This window comes from Stigmatopora argus, chromosome 11 (assembly GCF_051989625.1).
Source record: "Stigmatopora argus isolate UIUO_Sarg chromosome 11, RoL_Sarg_1.0, whole genome shotgun sequence".
In the NCBI taxonomy this organism is placed as follows: Eukaryota; Metazoa; Chordata; class Actinopteri; order Syngnathiformes; family Syngnathidae; genus Stigmatopora; species Stigmatopora argus.
In genome coordinates, this window is record NC_135397.1 from 5,619,111 (window position 1) to 5,638,192 (window position 19,082).

At 41.9% G+C, this 19,082-nt stretch overlaps 1 protein-coding gene and 1 long non-coding RNA gene across 3 annotated transcripts in view; both read right to left on the bottom strand.

The window, feature by feature from the left end:
- Positions 1 to 507: 507 nt before the first annotated feature.
- LOC144085005 (uncharacterized) lies at positions 508 to 13,799 on the bottom strand. 2 transcript variants are annotated; one of them, XR_013303983.1, is made up of 6 exons: positions 13,599 to 13,799; positions 13,372 to 13,515; positions 9,334 to 9,416; positions 5,865 to 5,987; positions 3,400 to 3,544; positions 508 to 687 (listed from the first exon to the last, which is right to left on the bottom strand). It is a non-coding gene; the product is annotated as an uncharacterized LOC144085005 (long non-coding RNA). The 2 variants fall into 2 exon arrangements; XR_013303982.1 differs by having other exon boundaries at positions 13,372 to 13,799.
- Positions 13,800 to 14,136: 337 nt separating this feature from the next.
- Positions 14,137 to 19,082, bottom strand: part of macrod2 (mono-ADP ribosylhydrolase 2) — a 242,127-nt gene continuing 237,181 nt past the window's right edge. Inside the window, exons 16-18 of the mRNA XM_077612858.1 lie at positions 16,833 to 16,868; positions 16,084 to 16,152; positions 14,137 to 15,123 (exon numbers count right to left, since the gene is read on the bottom strand). Of these exons, the coding sequence (XP_077468984.1) occupies positions 15,101 to 15,123; positions 16,084 to 16,152; positions 16,833 to 16,868 (128 nt within the window). The 3' untranslated portion in view covers positions 14,137 to 15,100. The remainder of the gene's footprint in view (positions 15,124 to 16,083; positions 16,153 to 16,832; positions 16,869 to 19,082) is intronic.

The following is a 19,082-nucleotide window of genomic DNA, read 5'->3' on the forward strand; positions in this document are numbered from 1 at the left end:
GGAGGCGCTGCTGTACCCTTGCTGAGGATTGTTAAATCACGGGGCCGCTGTCACTTTTACTACTGCGTTGAATCTCTGCAAGTGGCCTACATAATATGCTGTATACTGACTATTCTGCTGGCTCTCTCATGCACTGTCCTTGTTGTGTTTTATGCATGTGGCTTTTTGTTTGATGTCCTCATGCCAGTGAATGATGTAGTTTGGTATTGGGACCTATAACTTCTGGATTGCTCTGTTTAAAGCAGTTTATATAAACGAAGCCCTTCGGTGGATGATAATATGATGTTTCAAGAGATTATAGCCCTGCTTTGACAACTATATTTTTCATTTGAAAGGAGTTTATGTTGCTGTGATCGTAACATGCGCTTAAGGGGGGGTTGTTCTATCATTGTCCGAAAGGGTTCCGTGCCTTGCCCAAGGCCACTTTGACAGTTTGCAGTCATAGCCTAGAATTTAGAGAGTAGTTTATGCATTGAAATTTCTTACCTTGACACCTGTCGTCGGCTTGTGCGTTGGAATAGTTGCAAACTAGTTGAATTTGCGGCATTTGAACAGTATGTACAGCACCTCCCACCCCCTGCATGAGTCTGTGGAGTCCCTCCAAAGCTCTTTTAGCAATAGACTGCGGCACCCTCATTGCAGGAAGGAGCGCTTCCGCAGATCCTTCCTCCCATCAGCTGTCAGGCTCTTTAACAAAAAAATGGCTGAGTGTTAAGACCTACCGTACGCGTGCGTGCGTGCATTAATAAATATATAAATAAGCATGTTGCTGATATATATACACACACGCACGCGCGTGCATGGGTGTGTATATATATCAGCAACATGCTTATTTATATATTTATTAATGTATTTATTTATTTATTAACTTACTTATTACCTATCTATTTATTTCTAAAACACCTTTCCTATTTCTGCATCCTCACCCTCTTGCTACTGTGACAACGAAATTTCCCGAATACGGGATGAATAAAGTTATCCAATCCAATTTCAAAGCGTAGTTGTCTGACTGAAAATTAAGTCTTCATTTCAATTAGAAAACAAACATTTTATGACCACATTGCAATTTATTTTTTGCGATACCCCTATTACATGTTTTCCCAATAGAAATGAGAGTAAGTGATGATCAATCAAATAGCCACTGAAAAGCTTTAGCCATAAATCCTCCTGGCCAGGCACAACGGTTCACGTGTGAGCGGCGCAAGTGGATGAAGTGCATTGCAGCGATGAGTGCTCGCCACAGTTCTCCTCAAGAGCTCGCCGAGCACATTATTTACGACAATCCCTGTACAAACAGGACAAGGTTGTTTCCCCCAAACCTGCTGCATTTTACTTTTATGGGAAGCCGTGGAGAGCGACGACAGCAAGAGACTGCTGATGTAGGCATCGCCAGCCCCTTCTGTGTGCAGGCTTACAACATCCCATTGGTGCTATTAATCAAAGTTTGGAAGTTTAGTGTTAACAGGAGACACCGCTGCCCTATAAATTGTTTCGCAAATACATAATCTGTCAGCAACAAATGCAACTACGGCCTGAAGTTTGTTGCTGTTGGAATAGTGATCACTGCTCTTGACTGCTACTAGTGACTCCCACGTGTGATGTGAGGAAGTCCAACATACTCAAGAACCCCCTGGGATGTGCCATTCAAGAGCAGGGTTGATTTTTTTTGTTTTTGTTTTTTCCTCTAAAAGCCATTTCCTGAATGCCATGCCTCTATTGGCTTGTATTTGTTCCATAACTCATAAATCTCAGTACACTTTTGAAAGGATGTCTCATTCCCATACAACTTGACGTGGCTCAGGCTGCATATTTCTTATGATTGTTATGAGACTTTTTTCCAAGATGGCGCCGTCACGTAACCAGTGGCAGTAGCTCTGTCCACTCTTATGTTTTTCGTGTTTTACAGCCCTTCTATCTTTTTTTAATTACATTTTAATATTTCTTAATACATTCCCTTTTACTTTACTTTGTACTTTTATGTTTTTACAACTTTCTTTGTTCTGTTAGCTTAGCTTCTTTCTGCTACTTATTTTTTGGAACCATTCAGCCATGCCTACGCTGTCATACACATGGGACTAGCTAATGCAATACGCAGCAGAAGGACCAACACCTCAATTACCGCTGGAGATGGACAAGAGTGCCGGGAGAAGAAGCAACGCGTCTGACCAACCATTCCATCGTGGGATAAGATGGAAGAGCTGTCGGCGCTTACCAGCAACGGAGTCGGGGGGCTCTACTCTGCTACTGTTGTCTTCAGCTCCAGACTACTGAGGAACTGTGCGGATAAGCTTGGAAGGGTGACTCTGCATATTCTCTACCTCGGTCCCAGTCTGCAGAAGTTCCCCATCTTGTGGAAGACTTCCTGTGTGTGGTTCCAGTTTTTGTCCAACTTTACAACATCTTTTTGAGTCTGTATCCGTTTTAGCTACCGCAACCAAGATGACGCCGTTCAAGTGGCAGCCGGCGGCGGTAACTCTGTCCACTCTTGCTCGTTTTGTGTTTTTGCTGCTTTTCATAATGATTTGATTTGGTGATTGTCAATGATCCCATTTACTTTGATTTGCTTTGTAATTTGTGCTTTTGTTGTTCTGTCTAATCACCTTCTTGCTACTGCCACAATGAAATTTCCCGAATACGGGATGAATAAAGTTATCCAATCCAATGAGATGCCACATCTGCTTCTATAGGTTGAAAAGCACTCGCTCATTACTCCCCATATACGTATCTTCTGCCTTTCCTTGAGACTTGAACCCAGAGCAGGCCTATTTCCACCTAATTGCTGCTGCCATTTAGTACTGGAATATGGACCTCCTTCCTGAAGTTTTCCTCACTGCAGGCGGTAAATTACTCCTGAAAACTCCTGCGTGGTGCTGAGCCACTGTTAAGGCAAAACAATTTGTCCGACATGAATAGGTTCCCTGGAGACTATCTTAAGTGTTAAATGACCTGGGTGAACCTGAAACTAGTTCACAGCTGGGAGATTTTTAGTCTTGGATGCCTCAGACTTGTACAAGCCATTTGAAGGCTGTTTATGCAAATTCAAGGTGATCTGATTTTTCTCACGGGTTCGTTTACGCTCTTTCTAAGCCCTCTTGGGAGATTCCCGTGGTCACTCTCTTTATTTCATAACAGTCCCACGCGGGGGCAGCGTGCTGGCGAGGTACATGATGGAGGTAATTTTGTTGCAATTCAAATTGGCTCGGGATGTTGATTGTAATCCTACAAAAATATGTCGTTGTCTCGGCATGAGCTTTGACGGATAATATCGGGCTATCGAGTCCAAGCGCCACTGTGACGATGCATAATGCTGCTGATGTGTGTTGGTGCATTTAGACACAAAATTAAGAGGCCAAGCGCCAAGAAAACACATTTTTTTTGCTCTACTGTCAAAAGGTTTACCTCTTTATGGGGCGCAAGTTCAAGTCATCGGCTTCCCTTAACGGCGACAGACGTCAATCCATTTTGACTGCTAGGGTCAGCTGTGATCATTCATAAACGTGCAATCACTGCACTCCTGGTTAAAATGTCCATCGTTGTCAATGGCCTGTAACGAATAAATCGTAAATATTCATTTATTAAAAAAAATACTCAAAAAAGGTACATTTTTTGGCAATGGATTTATTTACCAATTTTGTCATACGCAGCTGGGGATGATGACAATTAGGCTTTTGTCTAGGCAATGATGATGACAAGCCTATGTCTGATTTATTTTTATTTTATTTTTTTATTTATATTTCTCATCTCATTTTTTTCTGAACCGCTTTATCCTCAGGGTTGCGGGGGGTGCTGGAGCCAATCCCAGCTGTCTTCTGGCCAGAGGCGGGGGACACCCTGAATCGGTGGCCAGCCAATCGCAGGGCAACGGACAACCATGCACACTCACACCCATACCTAGGGGCAATTTAGAGCACGTGTCAAAGTGGCGGCCTGGGGGCCAAATCTGGCCCGCCGCATCATTTTGTGTGGCCCGGGAATGTAATTCATGAGTGCCGACTTTCAGTTTTAGGATCAAATTAAAATGAAGAGTATAGATGTATATTAAATTTCCTGATTTACCCCCTTTTAAATCAGTAATTGTAATTTTCTTAATCATTTTTTTCTGTATTTTTAGTTCAAAAATCATTTTGTAAAATCTAAAAATATATAAAAAACTAAAATAAACATTGTTTTAGATCTATAAAAACTGAATATTCAGGGCTTTTAATCCAATTCTTTTAATCCATTTATTAAAAAAAATCTAAATATGATATCTAAAATGGTCCGACCCACGTGTGATCAAGTTGACGTTAAAGCGGCCCGCAAACCAACCCGAATCTGACACCCTTGATTTAGTTTTCCAATCAGCCTACCATGCATGTTTTTGAAATGTGGGAGGACACCGGAGTACCTGGAGAAAACCCATGCATGCCCGGGGAGAACATGCAAACTCCACACAGATGGACATGAGCTGGATTTGAACCCAGAACCCCAGAGCCGTGAGGCCGACACGCTAATCACTCACCTCACCGCCCTTTATTTATATTTGTTCATATAACATTAACTGACACTTGAATTAAAAATTAAAACTTATTTAGGAAAATAAAAATAAAATGACATCGACATGATGTTAACAACATGAGCCAAAATGTCCACTTATGTAGACATCAGCTCTCTATTTAATGAGCTCCTATCCCATAACGGGTTAAAATGAACTAATTCCATAACAACACTGTTGCATGGACAGCAGGGGTCAGGAGCGAGCTATGGTTTCCCCTCAATCTTCCCAATCTACTTTCCTATCCTTGTGTCATAATAGGATTGTGGCGTGCCCTCCAGACATCTGCTTGGTTGTAAAGGGAATGGATAAATAAAAACAAAGCTCTGTGAATGAAACGCCAATAATTTATGTTCCATGTAAACATATCTCAGGATTCAGTCCTATAATCCTTATTGGTACATTTATTGTTCATGTCAGGGTTTATGTTAAGGCTCATCCTCCATTATAACTTTGTAAAATAATGAAAAAAAAGGTCATTGAGGGACCGTAAAGAAACAGTCGCAAACGCCAAAGCGTGACAAGAGTCAGCGAACGACAGGCAGAAAACAGATCATTATGGAACGCACGTGAAAGTATGCCGAGAATCGATTGGCCCTCGAGGCACTCCGTCCGTCCGCTAACAAACCCATCTCGCCAACGGATCGCGAGGCCTTGGTAGCGTAGGTGGTGGGAATTCACTGCCCCCTGTTAATTCACCTTACTTTTAATCACTTCTAATTATATCCACTGCTGCACAATAAACATTTAGACAGAAGAATGCATTGAACTTCTACCCGCTGGCTCTTATAATCAGGTTCTTTTGTCTCCTTTACGTTGTCTATATTTATTTTGGCCTCCCTCTGCGAGTGCCTTGATTAAAGTAGTTGTCGTTTAAGTGGATTTTTGAGCTCGTGTTTTCAATGAGCCTCAAGCCCCAAGTATGCTCCTGTCGGGGGGCTGACAGCTGCTTCTCACTGCCCCTCGTAGTTCCAAAGAGGTTGGGACTGCTGGAGTGTGACCAGCCCGTAGGCCGCCTGCCGGCCTAACAATCCAACCCCCACTCTCCCGTCCCCTTTCTGCAGCCTGGTGCGCCCTGTTACTTTGCTTGTGGCGCTCTCTCTTCTGAGATCCACAAAAAAAAACCCGCTCGGCTCAATTAGAAGCAGCCGGCAGCTGGGCTGGGCGTCCCTCGCCATTTTGCCCTCCCTTCCCTCTCCGGTCGTGTCACGCGCCAGCACGCAACAATCGGCGAAATTCTCGTGTTCATAATCACGTGGAGTCGACAGGCGTGCTGGATGGTAATGCTTATTTTAGACGTACCTTAACTCAGCTCATTGCGTGCACTTACCAAGACAGATGCTGCAACGCGTTGATGTCCATGTCCTCCATGCTGTTTGGGGTGAAGGAGCTTTGCAAGCACAATCGTCTGTAATTGGGTTCATTTTTTTGGGGGTTCCTCATTTGGGTTGAACTGTTGGGACAGATTGGTTGGAGGAAAGTGAGTTGACTGAAGATATATTGTTTTAATAGAAAGGAGATGGGCAAAATCAATGAAATAGAAGATTATAAGATAAGCAAAGGGGTGCCGGGGTCACAAAATGTCCTGCAATGAGCATCCCACCTTCAGCACGGAGGGTCCAAGGGGCTTCCTGGTGCTTCGGTCTTTATCCGTATGAACTTTTAGTCATAATTATGACTTAACACTTGTCATAACGATTGATTTGAGATTATGAACCTATTTTGGTACACGTGTACTATGTTTAAGATTCAACTCATGCGTGCACATAGGTTGGAGGAAAGTGAGTTGACGGAAGATATATTGTTTTAACAGAAAGGAGATGGGCAAAATCTTTAAACGCAATAGCAAATGTACAGTCATGAGGATAAAGAATGAGTCAGATTTTTTTTTCTTTTCAAGGAACAACTCAGGAGAGATGACATATGGTGCAATGTAGTAGTAGTTAATGTACGCGTTCAAGTAAATTTACAGGTATAAAAAGCTGTAATTTGTAACAAAGTGTCATTTTAGTTTTGCCCCATGAAATGGAATTTAGAAATGTAGGCATTTTGGGACATATTGTGTCTGAGCTACTGTTTGAACACCAGCTTGAATCCATACTGTTTGTAGAAGTATGTGTTGGCACTGCTTGGTGCATTAACATTACTTTTATGATAATATTGACTGTCAGATTCGCCATGAGACATGCCACAAAAACATGCACAAATAAAGAGGAAAGACACCCTTCTGGATTTTCACTGGCAAGGAGAATGGACGTTGACGACCGCTCCCCAGCGGCGTGCTGCCCTTTCTTTTCTTTTGTCCATTTTGATTACATGGACGTCCCAACTCTAAAGGCAGGGGCGCATGACACAATTGAGACATCGGAGTGTGTTTATCTATGTGCATGCATGAGTTGAATCTTAAACATAGTACACGTGTTCCAAAACAGGTTCATAATCTCGAAATCAATCGTTATGACAAACGTTAAAAAGTCATAATTATGACTAAAAGTTCACATGGATAAAGACCGAAGCATCAGGAAGCCCCTTGGACCCTCCGTGCCGAAGGTGGGATGCTCACTGCAGGACATTTTGTGACCCCCGGCACCCCTTTGCTTGGACTAAATAAGGCTTTCAGGAGCAAAGCTTATATTGCATTGCAAGCTAGTATTATAAGTATAATGTGTGCATAAATAAAAGCGAGTAAAGCGGTCTTTAATTGCAAGGCAAAGCTTACACTTGGCTTCATTTAAAGATATAGAAACAATTTTATTTTCTCATTGCATAGTGCTGCGTAAAGTTGCTTTAAAACTGAGGCGGGAAAAAAAATCTTTCCTCACTAGCCTTTGTTCCATAAGAATCACTTTCAAGGTCTAAGTGAGTTAATTTATTTTAAAAGCAAGAGTTACAGAATTCTGGTGCCTTTGTGAGTGTCACATTGCAACGTAATGACATCCAATTTCAGCTAGTTAGTAAAAGTCAAAGATTATTCAGAAAGGCTAGAACAATAATAGAATTTGGATTCTGGCAAAGCACGTAGCTTTTTAAGATTTTTTTCCCAGGTTCAGGGTTGTCAGAAATGACATTTTCTACAGTTATTCATCTTAAAACTGGCAATGATGCCACTTTACAGAAGCAGGCTTTGATTTTTAATCAGCCTCGACGTGACTGCATCCTAATTGATTGATTTTTCACAACTATTTTTATTTATTTCATGCAATGTTGTCGTAATAACGTCACGATTACCGATGCTGGAATCTCATTCAAACAGGCCAGATATCACAAACTGTCAGTTCGGTTTATAGGTTGGTTTTTCTATAACAAGGCTTGTGTCAGGCAGTAGCAAAGGCTGCGATTGATTTCGCTCTGTTCTTTGATTCCTCGAGTCTCTCTCAGGTGTTGGCTACGTGGCCCTTCAGAGAAAGGGATGAATAAAAAGGCCGCCAAAGTTTAGAGCCAAGAGCTGGTGACGCTGGCAGACGCTCAACCTTCAAGTCTGGAACATGATGCTTAGATTCTGAATTGAACTGCACACAATGCAAATTTATATGTATGCAGATTTTCCAAGTTTAATCAAATCTACTATTTTTGGCTTACTATATAGGGCACCTGTGTCAAAGTAGCGGCCCGGGGGCCAAATCTGGCCCGCCGCATCATTTTGTGTGGCCCGGGAAAGTAAATCATGAGTGCCGACTTTCTGTTTTAGGATCAAATTAAAATGAAGAGTATAAATGTATATTAAATTTCCTGACTTTCCCCCCTTTTAAATGAATAGTTGTAAGTTTTAATCATTTTTTTCTGTTTTTAGTTCAAAAATCATTTTGTAAAATCTAAAAATATATTTAAAAAAAGCTAAAATAAACATTGTTTTAGATCTATAAAAAAATATCTAAATATTATATCTAAAATGGTCCGGCCCACGTGAAATCAAGTTGACGTTAAAGCGGCCCGCGAACCACCCTTGATATAGGGTGTTGTTTTTATGGTTCTTTTGTGGGGTTGACCATGCATCTAATTTTGGTCCCTTAATGTTGTTACTCTGATTTCCGCAGCTACTGGGGATGTATGCAGTATTTATTCAGAGTTTAATCGCCATTGCGATTTTATTTTTTGTATTCTGGCAAAGCTTTTAAAAGAAATGCTACAGTTTTTTTACTATGCTGACGTTAAGTTTAATTGCAATATTCTCTTTTACTCTTAATGTGGTTGCAATAATCATTATCTTTCAGACAGAGATAACAGATTTTCTAAGAAAGGGGGGGTGGGGTTAGTTGTCACAAGCAACTGGTGACTTCAATATTCCATGCAGATGACCACTGATTGGTTTCACACTTTTGTAAAACTTAAATAAACTTCACTCTACAAGTCTAAACGATAAATTCCAGTAAATATGGCTTCTCTAAGCATTAACTGTTAGTTGTTAGGACAACTGTGTCATTATCCAAGCGGCACAGGGGTATTTAACTAAATCAATTTATTTGAGTATCATTAACAGCTTTCCGAATGCCTCCGACAATTTGACAATAAGAGTGGATTAATCGCATTTTCTAATGTGGGTAAAGCTGATGCGCAAATTAAAATGACTAAACACCAAAACAGTGGACTTGACACCTGTGAAAGTTCAGTTTTAAGCTATTTTATCGTCTAAGCAAGTTCGCTTAATGAGGATGATGTGCACGTCAGTAGCAGAAAGCATTCTGTCGCCCAAAGACTAGCATGCCTGTCACCATCTAACCTAGCATCATTTTTTTTGAACGATTGCTCGTCAAATGGCACGTATAAATTGCATGCTGTGTTGGAGAGATTTTCTTGCTTACCTTGACGCTTGCTTGCTCTGCTATGGAAATCCTGCGCATTTACATAAGCAGTGGGAGTTGGCAGCCTAACAAAATAAAAGCTCCTGTTGGGAAGGATAGGACAATCATGGATGGATGAAAAACATTCACTTAGGTACAGTAGAGTATTTGATAGGTGAGGGATGAACAAAATGGCGCCCATTTGAGGTGCAAAGGTAAGGATGTGCTTCCTGAACGACAAAAAATAGATTGATTCGAAATGGAAGAGCAGTATTGGCTCGATTGTTTAATTTTGATGCAATTTCTGCTGTTAGAGTAATACATAGATGCACTTATTTTCAAAAGATGTCAAGTAGCTGACAGTGGCTCGTGGTAAAGAAAAAAAAATAAAAACCACGCAATAATCCCTATTGTGTTCACCTGATTGTAAATGCCCTCATTTGCCATCCAGCCTGTTGCTATGGCTACAATTCTCAGTCACACTGGAGTGTTGCAGATGCTTGGTCCTGTCAGTCAGTGTTAACAGCCGAGATGCTGAAACGCAATCAAGCTTATCTGTTTTTCTTACGATGGAATCTCAGCTTTGTTGGGCAAAAGAATCAGCGTTACGTGAAGCTTTCCTGGCACTGTCAACAATCAAATTAAAATAGCAGAAAATGTCACATGCTGGAATCAGTGGTGAATCTGAGCAGTATTTTGACCAAAGTGGGCGACATTCTTCTTTGTCATGTCCAAGAATGGCGGCCAAGAACTTTCACAGACCGCAGACTCATTTGAATATAGTAACAGCCGGCCCTGTTTTGTTTTGTTGACATTATTCTAGTGCTGGGCAATGTTCCCTCTAAGCTGCGCGAGTGCGCAATTGCGCACTACACTCGTCTTCTCTGCCCACAGCAAATCATATGGAGCGCACAAAATAAAATCCCATTTAAAAAAAAAAATTTTTAGCTGTGAAACCACTCATCCGCCAGGCCGCCCATTCATAGATATTAATCATTACATTTTATTATTACTAAATCATTTATGTGTAGTATACATGCACCTGCTTATGGCAGGTGTGATACTGGTGTGTGCCCATAGCGAGCAATGATGATGTTGCTCACACTGGTACTCAGTGTGCTCAGGGAGTTTGTCATTCTGCCCAGACAAACAAAAAATTAGAGGGAACATTGTGCTGGGTGATATATCATATAGCTAGTTTCAATCCATTTTTTTTATATCCTAGAAATGCAGCAATAAAACTGCAACTATGGTTTACAATCTTTTTAAACCTTGTCAATAGAAAACTTCAATAGAAGCGCCCCTGCACCACCTTTTGGAAGAACTGAACTCTTAGGAAACCTTTTAACAAATTGACCTTTGCTATTTCCCTATTGCTTTACAGTTTTTTTTATTCTGTAAGTGACTGTGCTTAAGTGCTTTGCCATTAAGTGGCTGCAGTGAAAAGCTGCAGGAATCCAGGAAGATGTCGCATCTTGCCCCAGCATGACTTGGAAGCCACTACTGATTCATTATCATGGTCTTCAGACAGTCTCTTCTAATAGGATTTAGTAAATAAGAAGAAAATGTTGCTATGTACAAAACTGCATTTCAGGTAACACATTGTTGTCTCCATGTAGCATTCACTGATTGACGGTGTGCCAAATGTTTCAATTCCATTCATTTTTTTACTGTAATGGGGAGCAATATTATCTGAAACTCTGGGGAAGCAGTGTGCAAAAATTGTACCATTTTGGAACAAACATCCTTAGCCTTGTCGCTAATGGAGATATCGAAAGATCTTAAAAACGTTCAAATACTTTATGGTAGAAAAACATTCAGAACATTTATCATGGTTGATTTGCCAAAAGGGTCAAATAACGGATCATACCAGAGATCTCTTAAAATGCAACACATGATGAAAATAGCAATTAAAGAAGAAAAATTGGCATGGAGCAAAAATTATTTCCCATGGGTTGGGTTCCTTGGGAAGGTAGCAATCGTTTCTGCTCTTCATTTGATTCATTTAAGCATAAAACGGCTTCATAATTTCCCTACTAAGGCTGCTTCACACACACATTAGCGCAATTCTCTGCTGAGTTTTCTTATTTTCCTTAAAGCGCTGTGATCCGAGCTTTGTTTTGTTACCGATAACACGGGGAAAAGCCGATTCAGGTGCGAATGTCACTCTTGTGCATTGTCGCTAAACGGTTTTCGATGAAAGCAGATGGGAAATCACGGGAATAATCTTCTAACAACTCCCAATGCTTGCATCGCTGATTGGTAATGAAAGTTATTATGACTTCTTTTTAATAGACGCTCGAAAAACAAAGCTGTGCAGAAGCGAACCAACGAAAGACCGGCCTTATCTCGTCTATTGCAACAATGATAATAAAGCTTTGCTGTTCATTTCAATCAGCACAATATTATCGCATTGATAATTAGAGCAACAAAAGGGAAAGGGCCAAGGACAGAAATAATTGATCTAATCCTCGTTCTCTTGTCTCGTCTCGAGGGGCCATCAACGGCAGACAAACGCTCCTTTTTGTATGTCAAATAATAAACGTGATCTGCGTCCTGCGTGGCGGGACTCGAATCGACAAATTCTCCTTCGTTCAAAGCCAGATCGGAGCTTCTTTCAAGGTTTTTTTTCTTCTTTTTTTTTCTTCCACAGCATCTCCACACCTTTGAAGGCAGGCATCCATAATGAGTGGCGTCAATTTTCATCCCAATTAGAGTGTTTATCTCAGCTTAGTTCACCTATGGTGTTGCCTTTGCCTCTCGTGGGGTGCTGATGAATTTTCATGAAGGACAAACACTGTACTTCAGATAAAACCGCTTATCTTGCGCCGGGATTTAAGGCTTTCGAGCTGGAGTTATTTCTCCCCAATTTGTTTGTGCTGTGTTAACATCAAGCGTGGCGCAGGCTCGCCATGGTGGGGCACTGGTGGGAGGCTGCTAATGCGTGTTGATGTGAGCCGGCTCCCCAAGAGCTCTCATGTGGAAAATGGAATAAACGGTGCAAGGTGCATATCATCCCACAGCACCTTGATGAGGAGACCCGTCAGATAGCAAAGTGACACAAACACCAAGCCTACACGTGTCAATCAAAAGCTCCTCGCGAAGGGAAAAAAACGGTGGGAGCAAATTCCAAGGATTGGGCGCCGCGGAGTGTTATTACGCGGCGATGGGTGAACAATTTCAACGTGGGAGCAAGTCGAATGCGGGGCCGCGCCGCCGGCTGTTTTTCTGCGACGGCCGCTTTGTTATTGTAGCGGGGAAGTGGCTGTTATGCCAAAGAGCCCCAGCGCGGCAGCGGGGCGGCGGAGCCGTTTCCCCCGACACTGATCTATGGCTTCGATTCAGGGAACCCTCGGCTCTGACATGCAACATTTAAATGAAGTCATTAACATTTAAACACTCTTTCTTCCAGGGACAATCTGTCCTGACACCCTCTTGGCCTTTGTGCAAGTCGGTGGAACATAAATATGGAAGCTGCTAAAGGGGTGTGAAAACTTCATACTTGTCACTTTTTCAATAGGAAGCTGTTGGAGGTCCATTTGGTACTTTGATATGAGCTCATTAAAAAATCCAACCTGTGAAAAATGACTATTTGTTGCGTAGCGTGGAATGAAAATATGTCGGTTTTTAAAAACATGGCTACTTTTGGTAAGGCCTACCTTTCTTTGACAGTACAACTGCGGAATGTCTTAGCTTTTGTGCCGGTTAAGCGTATTTGCCACAAGGAAGAAAGATGAAACTTAATCCTTTTCTTTGTCCCAATGTGGTAATTGTTTCACCACAAAGGAATAAACATGATTTGTGGTCCTGTGCAGGTATTTTTCAGACTTGAACTTATTGAGTCAAATCGATTTTTACGTTCGGTTAAGGTGGACAGGGTTAATTGGATCTTTTTAAGAAGTTTAGGACATTTGTGTTTCAGTGCAAGTTTGGATTGGCGATAGGTGGCCACTGACAGTGATATATGCCCAAATAGTTTGGATGGAAACCAAGTTGAAATGGATTAAACATGTATTGGCATTAAAGGCAGTTAAAAAGGCAATCGTGGCAAAATCTTACCTGCCATCTCTTAAGATCACAAAAGTGTGAGGGTGAATGCAACAAGATGGAATTCTGTGAGGTTCATCACACACCAGTCTATTGCTGTCATTTGATCATTTCCAGCCTTCCCAGTTAAAATGGATATTTATTATTAAGCCTTACCTAGGAGAAAAATTCACAAAATCACCATTTCTGTTTGAACTTATTTGATCGGAGATAAAAAAAAAAATAAACGTCAATCATACCTGAGTCTTTAAGTCGCAGGCCCATGAAAATTCTTATGACTTACAGCCTGTAAATGACAGTATATTTTGTTGTAGTCCCGCCCAGATGGAAAAAAAAAACTCCATCTGCCAACATTGCAGCAAGCAAAGTGGCAAGTGAAGAAGGCACACACGCAAGAACAAAGTCTGAAGGTTCTTTCTTTTTCATTGGATGACACGGCAACCTTGTTGATGATGAACGCATCCACCGGAGGCACTCTCACAGTATAAGACTTGCTTTTCTCAGAGGGTTTCTGAGGTGAGCAGGTCTGTCACGCATTTCTGTCTCAATTTAATTCAGGGGGACGCCTGAGAGGTAGCATGCAGCAGATCACAGGACGCACTAATTATTCCCGTCTACCCTGAGACGCCCGACTGATTGCTCTGTTACAGCGGCTGGCGTATAAATGTATGAGCTGAGGTAATGTTAATGGTAGCCCATGCAATCAGAATTAAATAAAACATGAGATCTTGTCATCAGGCTAAATTAGACGTGCGCCATTCAAAACCGAGACGTGGATCTCATTTGAGTCTTTATTAGTTCTTTCACTTATATTTTCAGAAAGCAAACATCAAAGTATGAAGGCATCATTTCGTACAACTCAAACGCATTTGCTCTCGAGCGCGGCACCGCTTCAAGTGAGCCCTAAAGGAACGTTAAACTACAAATCTTCGGAATCAACTCAACAATCAACAGGTACTAGTCATTCTCTGACTGGCGTGATGAAATTGAAATCAGAAAACCAAACTTTGAATTCATACTTGGACCATCTCCTAAATTCGGTGATAGCGATTGCATGATTAATGTGAAATAAGGCAGTCTTCCACAATATTAGACAATCTGAAAAGGAGACAAGCTAGAGAGGGCTCATTTTTTTTGTTTTTCTTGCAGAAGTAATTGCTGGCATGCACACAGAATGGTGAAAAAAGGCAAAGGGAGAGCACAAGTCTATTTGTTAAGAGACAATCATCGTTTCTAGGTACGCGGCTGTTAAGTCGAGAAAGAAAGAAAAAGTTTAGGAGAGCATTTTCAAGAAGGTAAAAGAAAACAACCCAACGTGGCTTGAACTGAGTCATTGTTTAGGGACTAGAAAGGGAACTATTTAACCTATTGGAAGAAAACCTCACGGATGTGTAAGAATGGAAAGCCAGCATGTTTGTACCTTGCACAAAGAGACTCGCTTCATCTCATCACATTCAGCTCGCACAATGCCAATGTTATGACACAGTAAGGTATGGCTCATCTTTTCTGGTTGATATGTTCAAGTCCCTCCGGAAGGTTTCGCACACGCACAACTTTAGTTCTAAGGGTTGGATTAACAAAGAAGAGAAAGAGCAAAACGAAGCTGCAAATGTGAACAAGTGGATGTCCTGAACCTGTGACAGCACCCAAACCGCGATTGGGCTCGTCGGATTCCCTTGTCAATGGCCTTCACTCAGTTTGCTGGCGGTCAGTTGAGGTCGATTGTCCTTCCCTCGGGCCGTCAGTCTTTCTTCTCAGCCACCTCTACACGGGAAATAAAATTATTTGCCCAATTATGATCTTCAAGGAATTTCATTTGGGCTTCCAAAATTGATTTATACATACAATAGTGCTGTATACAACTATGTCTCCTTTGTGTTATTCAACCTTGCAGAGATGGAAAAAAAATCTACCCAACAAAAACTTTAATTAAAGCTGAGAGATATTCAACAGATTTTAGACGGACTCAAAATGTTGCACTTTTCCCTAAAAATGTATGTTAAGCTACCTCATTGATTCAGGCCAGACTCGTTGCCCTTTTTTTTAACCCACGCCGAAAAGGGATGACGTTCATCTACATAAAAAAAAGAACAATTCCAAAAGATATCCAAATTCAGAGTTCTACTTCATTGAAATTACACTCCCCTTTTATTAGGACCAAAATCTCAGCGGGGACCTGAAAATAACAGCGTGGTATTCTTATCAAGTATGATTTATTTGCATGATTATTGCCCCTACAGTCTGTCTTGTCCGCACCTTGGAATAATATGTATTGCACACTTGATTTATTGACCGTCTGATGGTGGAGTTTGCGGGCAATTTATCACACTCCATCTCTCCAGACGTGCCGACACATTTATACCAAAATATCAGGGTCATCGCTGCGGACCTGAAATGGGGATGGGCGGGTGCATTTACAAATGCATCTGGCCCTGAAGGAGCGCGTAAAGACTGTCCGCCTGATGTCTTTGCCTGCTACAACTAAGAGATGGAGACAGATGGGGAGGAGAGCACCAGCTCTGCGGGGGAGACGGCTCGGAGACGAGGAGGGCGATGCCGCGATGCGCTCGGCTGCGCGGCGTGGGTCGGCGGATTTGGCTAAATCATTCCGAGGAAAGCTCAGGTTGGAGTCAATTTGAATTTCGCAGCTGTGCTCTCCTACACTCATCCTTTTGCAGTCTTTTGAATGAATGTGAATGTATCCGTGGTGTTTTCCTTACTTACCCTTGGACCTAGCGCTGTCAGTCAGAATGGATTGAAGTTCCTCCGCACTCTCAACATGATCTTTCATCTCTTTTCAAGTGCAAAGAGAGAGAAGACATCACATGTGAGGGATGAGGATATAGTCTTCACAAGTCATTTTCATTTGTTAGTTGGCAGGATAGTGCAAAATAACAACAGCAGTATAAAAAAAAATACGAAGACAAAATGTCTAGATACTTGTTCAAAAGCCAGGATTCTGTGATTCATAGACATAAAAAAGTGAATAAAACAGCATTAGTGTTACCTGTAAGCGACGTACCTTCACAACAAGACTTTAAAAGAGTGTGTTAACTCATGTGAGTTAGCACAATCTTGCCACCATTTATAAAGTGAAAACACGAATAAAGTTTCAATGCTTCGTTTTTCATTTTGCTTCCAAGCCTGAAGGTTTTTGCCAATACTGACAGATATTTGGAACTCTTCCCGACTGTTCTCCTCCACCTCCACTGAGGGAATATTCCCAGTTCTAGCAGGAAAACAAAATAGCCTTGAAATTTCATTCCTCCACCACAGCACTTTACTGTGTTCTTTAGGTGGTTCGTGTGCGTGTTCGATCGCTACCAGCTCTTCCCAGTTCAAATGAATTAGCCATGGAAGCAAGGAACGTTTAGTAGAGGAAAAAGTCTTAACAGTGAATGGCGCTGGGGATTTTACAATAGATCATCTGGACAAGAGCGGTGCGAGGATGGAGAAATACACGATTTGCTCACCTCCGGCGCTGGTGTCAGGTGCGGTCTCGGAGGCATCTGCAATGTGAAGCACAGAGGATTCTTACATGTATACAAATTCAACGCATATACCGCAAGGAGTAGCGAAATACTGCGATATGCCATGTTTCGGGTCTAAACCTAATGGCCTCTCACGCCTGGAAATGCAGTGCTTTCTTGAGTTGCACTTTAAAAAAAGCCCAGAAAAACATATGCGAGAAGGGAGAAAGATGCGTGCAAAATTAATTACAAACTGCCATCCCTGTAAGGCAGCCCCCCTGCACCAAAGCTCCCTCCACATCCTCTATACGGCCTGTTATCTCTGTAGTCACACAACTCCTTCCTTCTTCCTCACTCCCTGAGCAAACCTCGCTGCTTCCCCCTTTTGCAACAACAATCAGACAAACAAAGCACACCATAAAAATACCGGCTCTCCCCAGGCGGGCCGGTGGTGGCGGCGGCGGCGGCGGCTCAGCAGCGGCGTGAAATACAACCGCTTGGCTGTGAAAGAACAGCTAGTATTGGAAGCATTGTGCAGCCGGTACGGAAGGTCAAATCATCGGCAGGAATACAAGGATTGATGCCGGTAACTTGGGGAAATGACTCAAATGACGGTGGCGTAGAAAATAGAAGTTGGTTGGAAATAAAGGCACAAGCTCTTTTCCTATCAGCGCATCATTCACTCTGGCGTTAGTTTGGTTCCTGTCATCACGCGCCGTTCTATTGTCGGCTTGTGGGAGGTGACGTCACTCTTTGACATTCACGCTCCAACTCTCTGGAAACCTTCACCTTTCTTATTCTGGCTATCTAGTGCTTATTCAAAAATAGTTTCCGCCAAAACAGAATAGAGTTTTATCTGATGCAACTATCTGAAGCAAAGTTTCTAATCCCTGTTAGTCTAACAGTGGGAAGGATGAAGCAACAATCGTCTCAGAATTTGTGTTGGCACATGCGCGTGGGAGTGCGTGCAAGTGTGTGTGTGTGTGTGTGTGTGTCTGTGTGAAGGATTCCTCTCTTCGGCACAGACTTGCCCTGAGGGGTTATGAGCATCTACAAACCAAGTTAAGTGCTGAGGTTTTAGGAATGAAGCATCAATTCTTAAAAGAGGTTGGATAAGGTAAAAATTACAATAAGTTTTCCCAGCAAGTATCAGTTACAAAGCTCTACTTTTAACACACTGCAAAGGCAAAAAATACAGGATAATGGAATTAAGTTAATTAGATTGTATTAAAGCAAAAATGTCACATGTCCAGCTCGATCCGACGCAGAAGGTCTTTTCGAGGCAACGTTCACCTGATTTGTAGTATAATTTTACTCCCAGCTAACAGTAGTTTAGGTAAGTATGTGTGTGCATTGTGGTAAACACAAAAAAATAGGAGGTTGGGACAGATGCTAGTGAAGGAAAAGCTCACTCCACCGAGGCTGGGTAACAAAAAGAGTAGAAAAACAGTAGACAAAATTGACTCCCTCAGCAGGAAACAAGATCGCTTACAGTTGCGGTTCCAAACACTTGGACCACGGACCCTGAGGGGCACTTGAAAGTGTCTCGCTTTATCCTTTTTGGTATGTAAATTACCAGTGTGGCCGGTGAAAATGTTTCAGGGAGTTAATCCGTGTCTCTTCCGACAAACATGAGCACAAACAAACTCCACAAAGATGAGTGACTTGAGCAGGAACAATTAGATGCTCATTGAAAACAATCACAATGGAAAAATCAATCAGTCGCTTAAGTGCGTGGTATTTGCTTACATAAGACAAAGGCCAGGAGGAAAGTGAGCTGGATGCGACTCGTCCTCATATAGGGAGTGACGAGCAAACAATTACACCGCTTTATTCTTGTGAAAAGTATTGAGAAAGTAACAACTGGGGGCAACTGCTTCTTGATTAGCCCTGGGATAACGAGCTACAGTCGTTGCGGTGAACCTCTGCTTTCTACATTGACTAAATAAACTATGAACATGTTGGGTATCCAGAAGCCAATGAAGAACCCCATTTTTATTTATTTATATTTTTGCCTCAGTCTGTGTTATCCAAAAGGGTGCCAAAAAAAAAACAACTAGGCAGTGCTGTCTATGAATCAGACAGTGAGGTTGAATGTCCTGTTTATGGCCCCTCTATATCGTGGGAACAAGACAAGATTCCACTCCATACAGGAAAAAAAAAAACAGTAGTTGCAAGATTGCAATGTCGGTTGCAATTGAATTCAGCTTCAAAGATCATCTAAAAAAACAAAGCCACATAGGTCATGTTGGC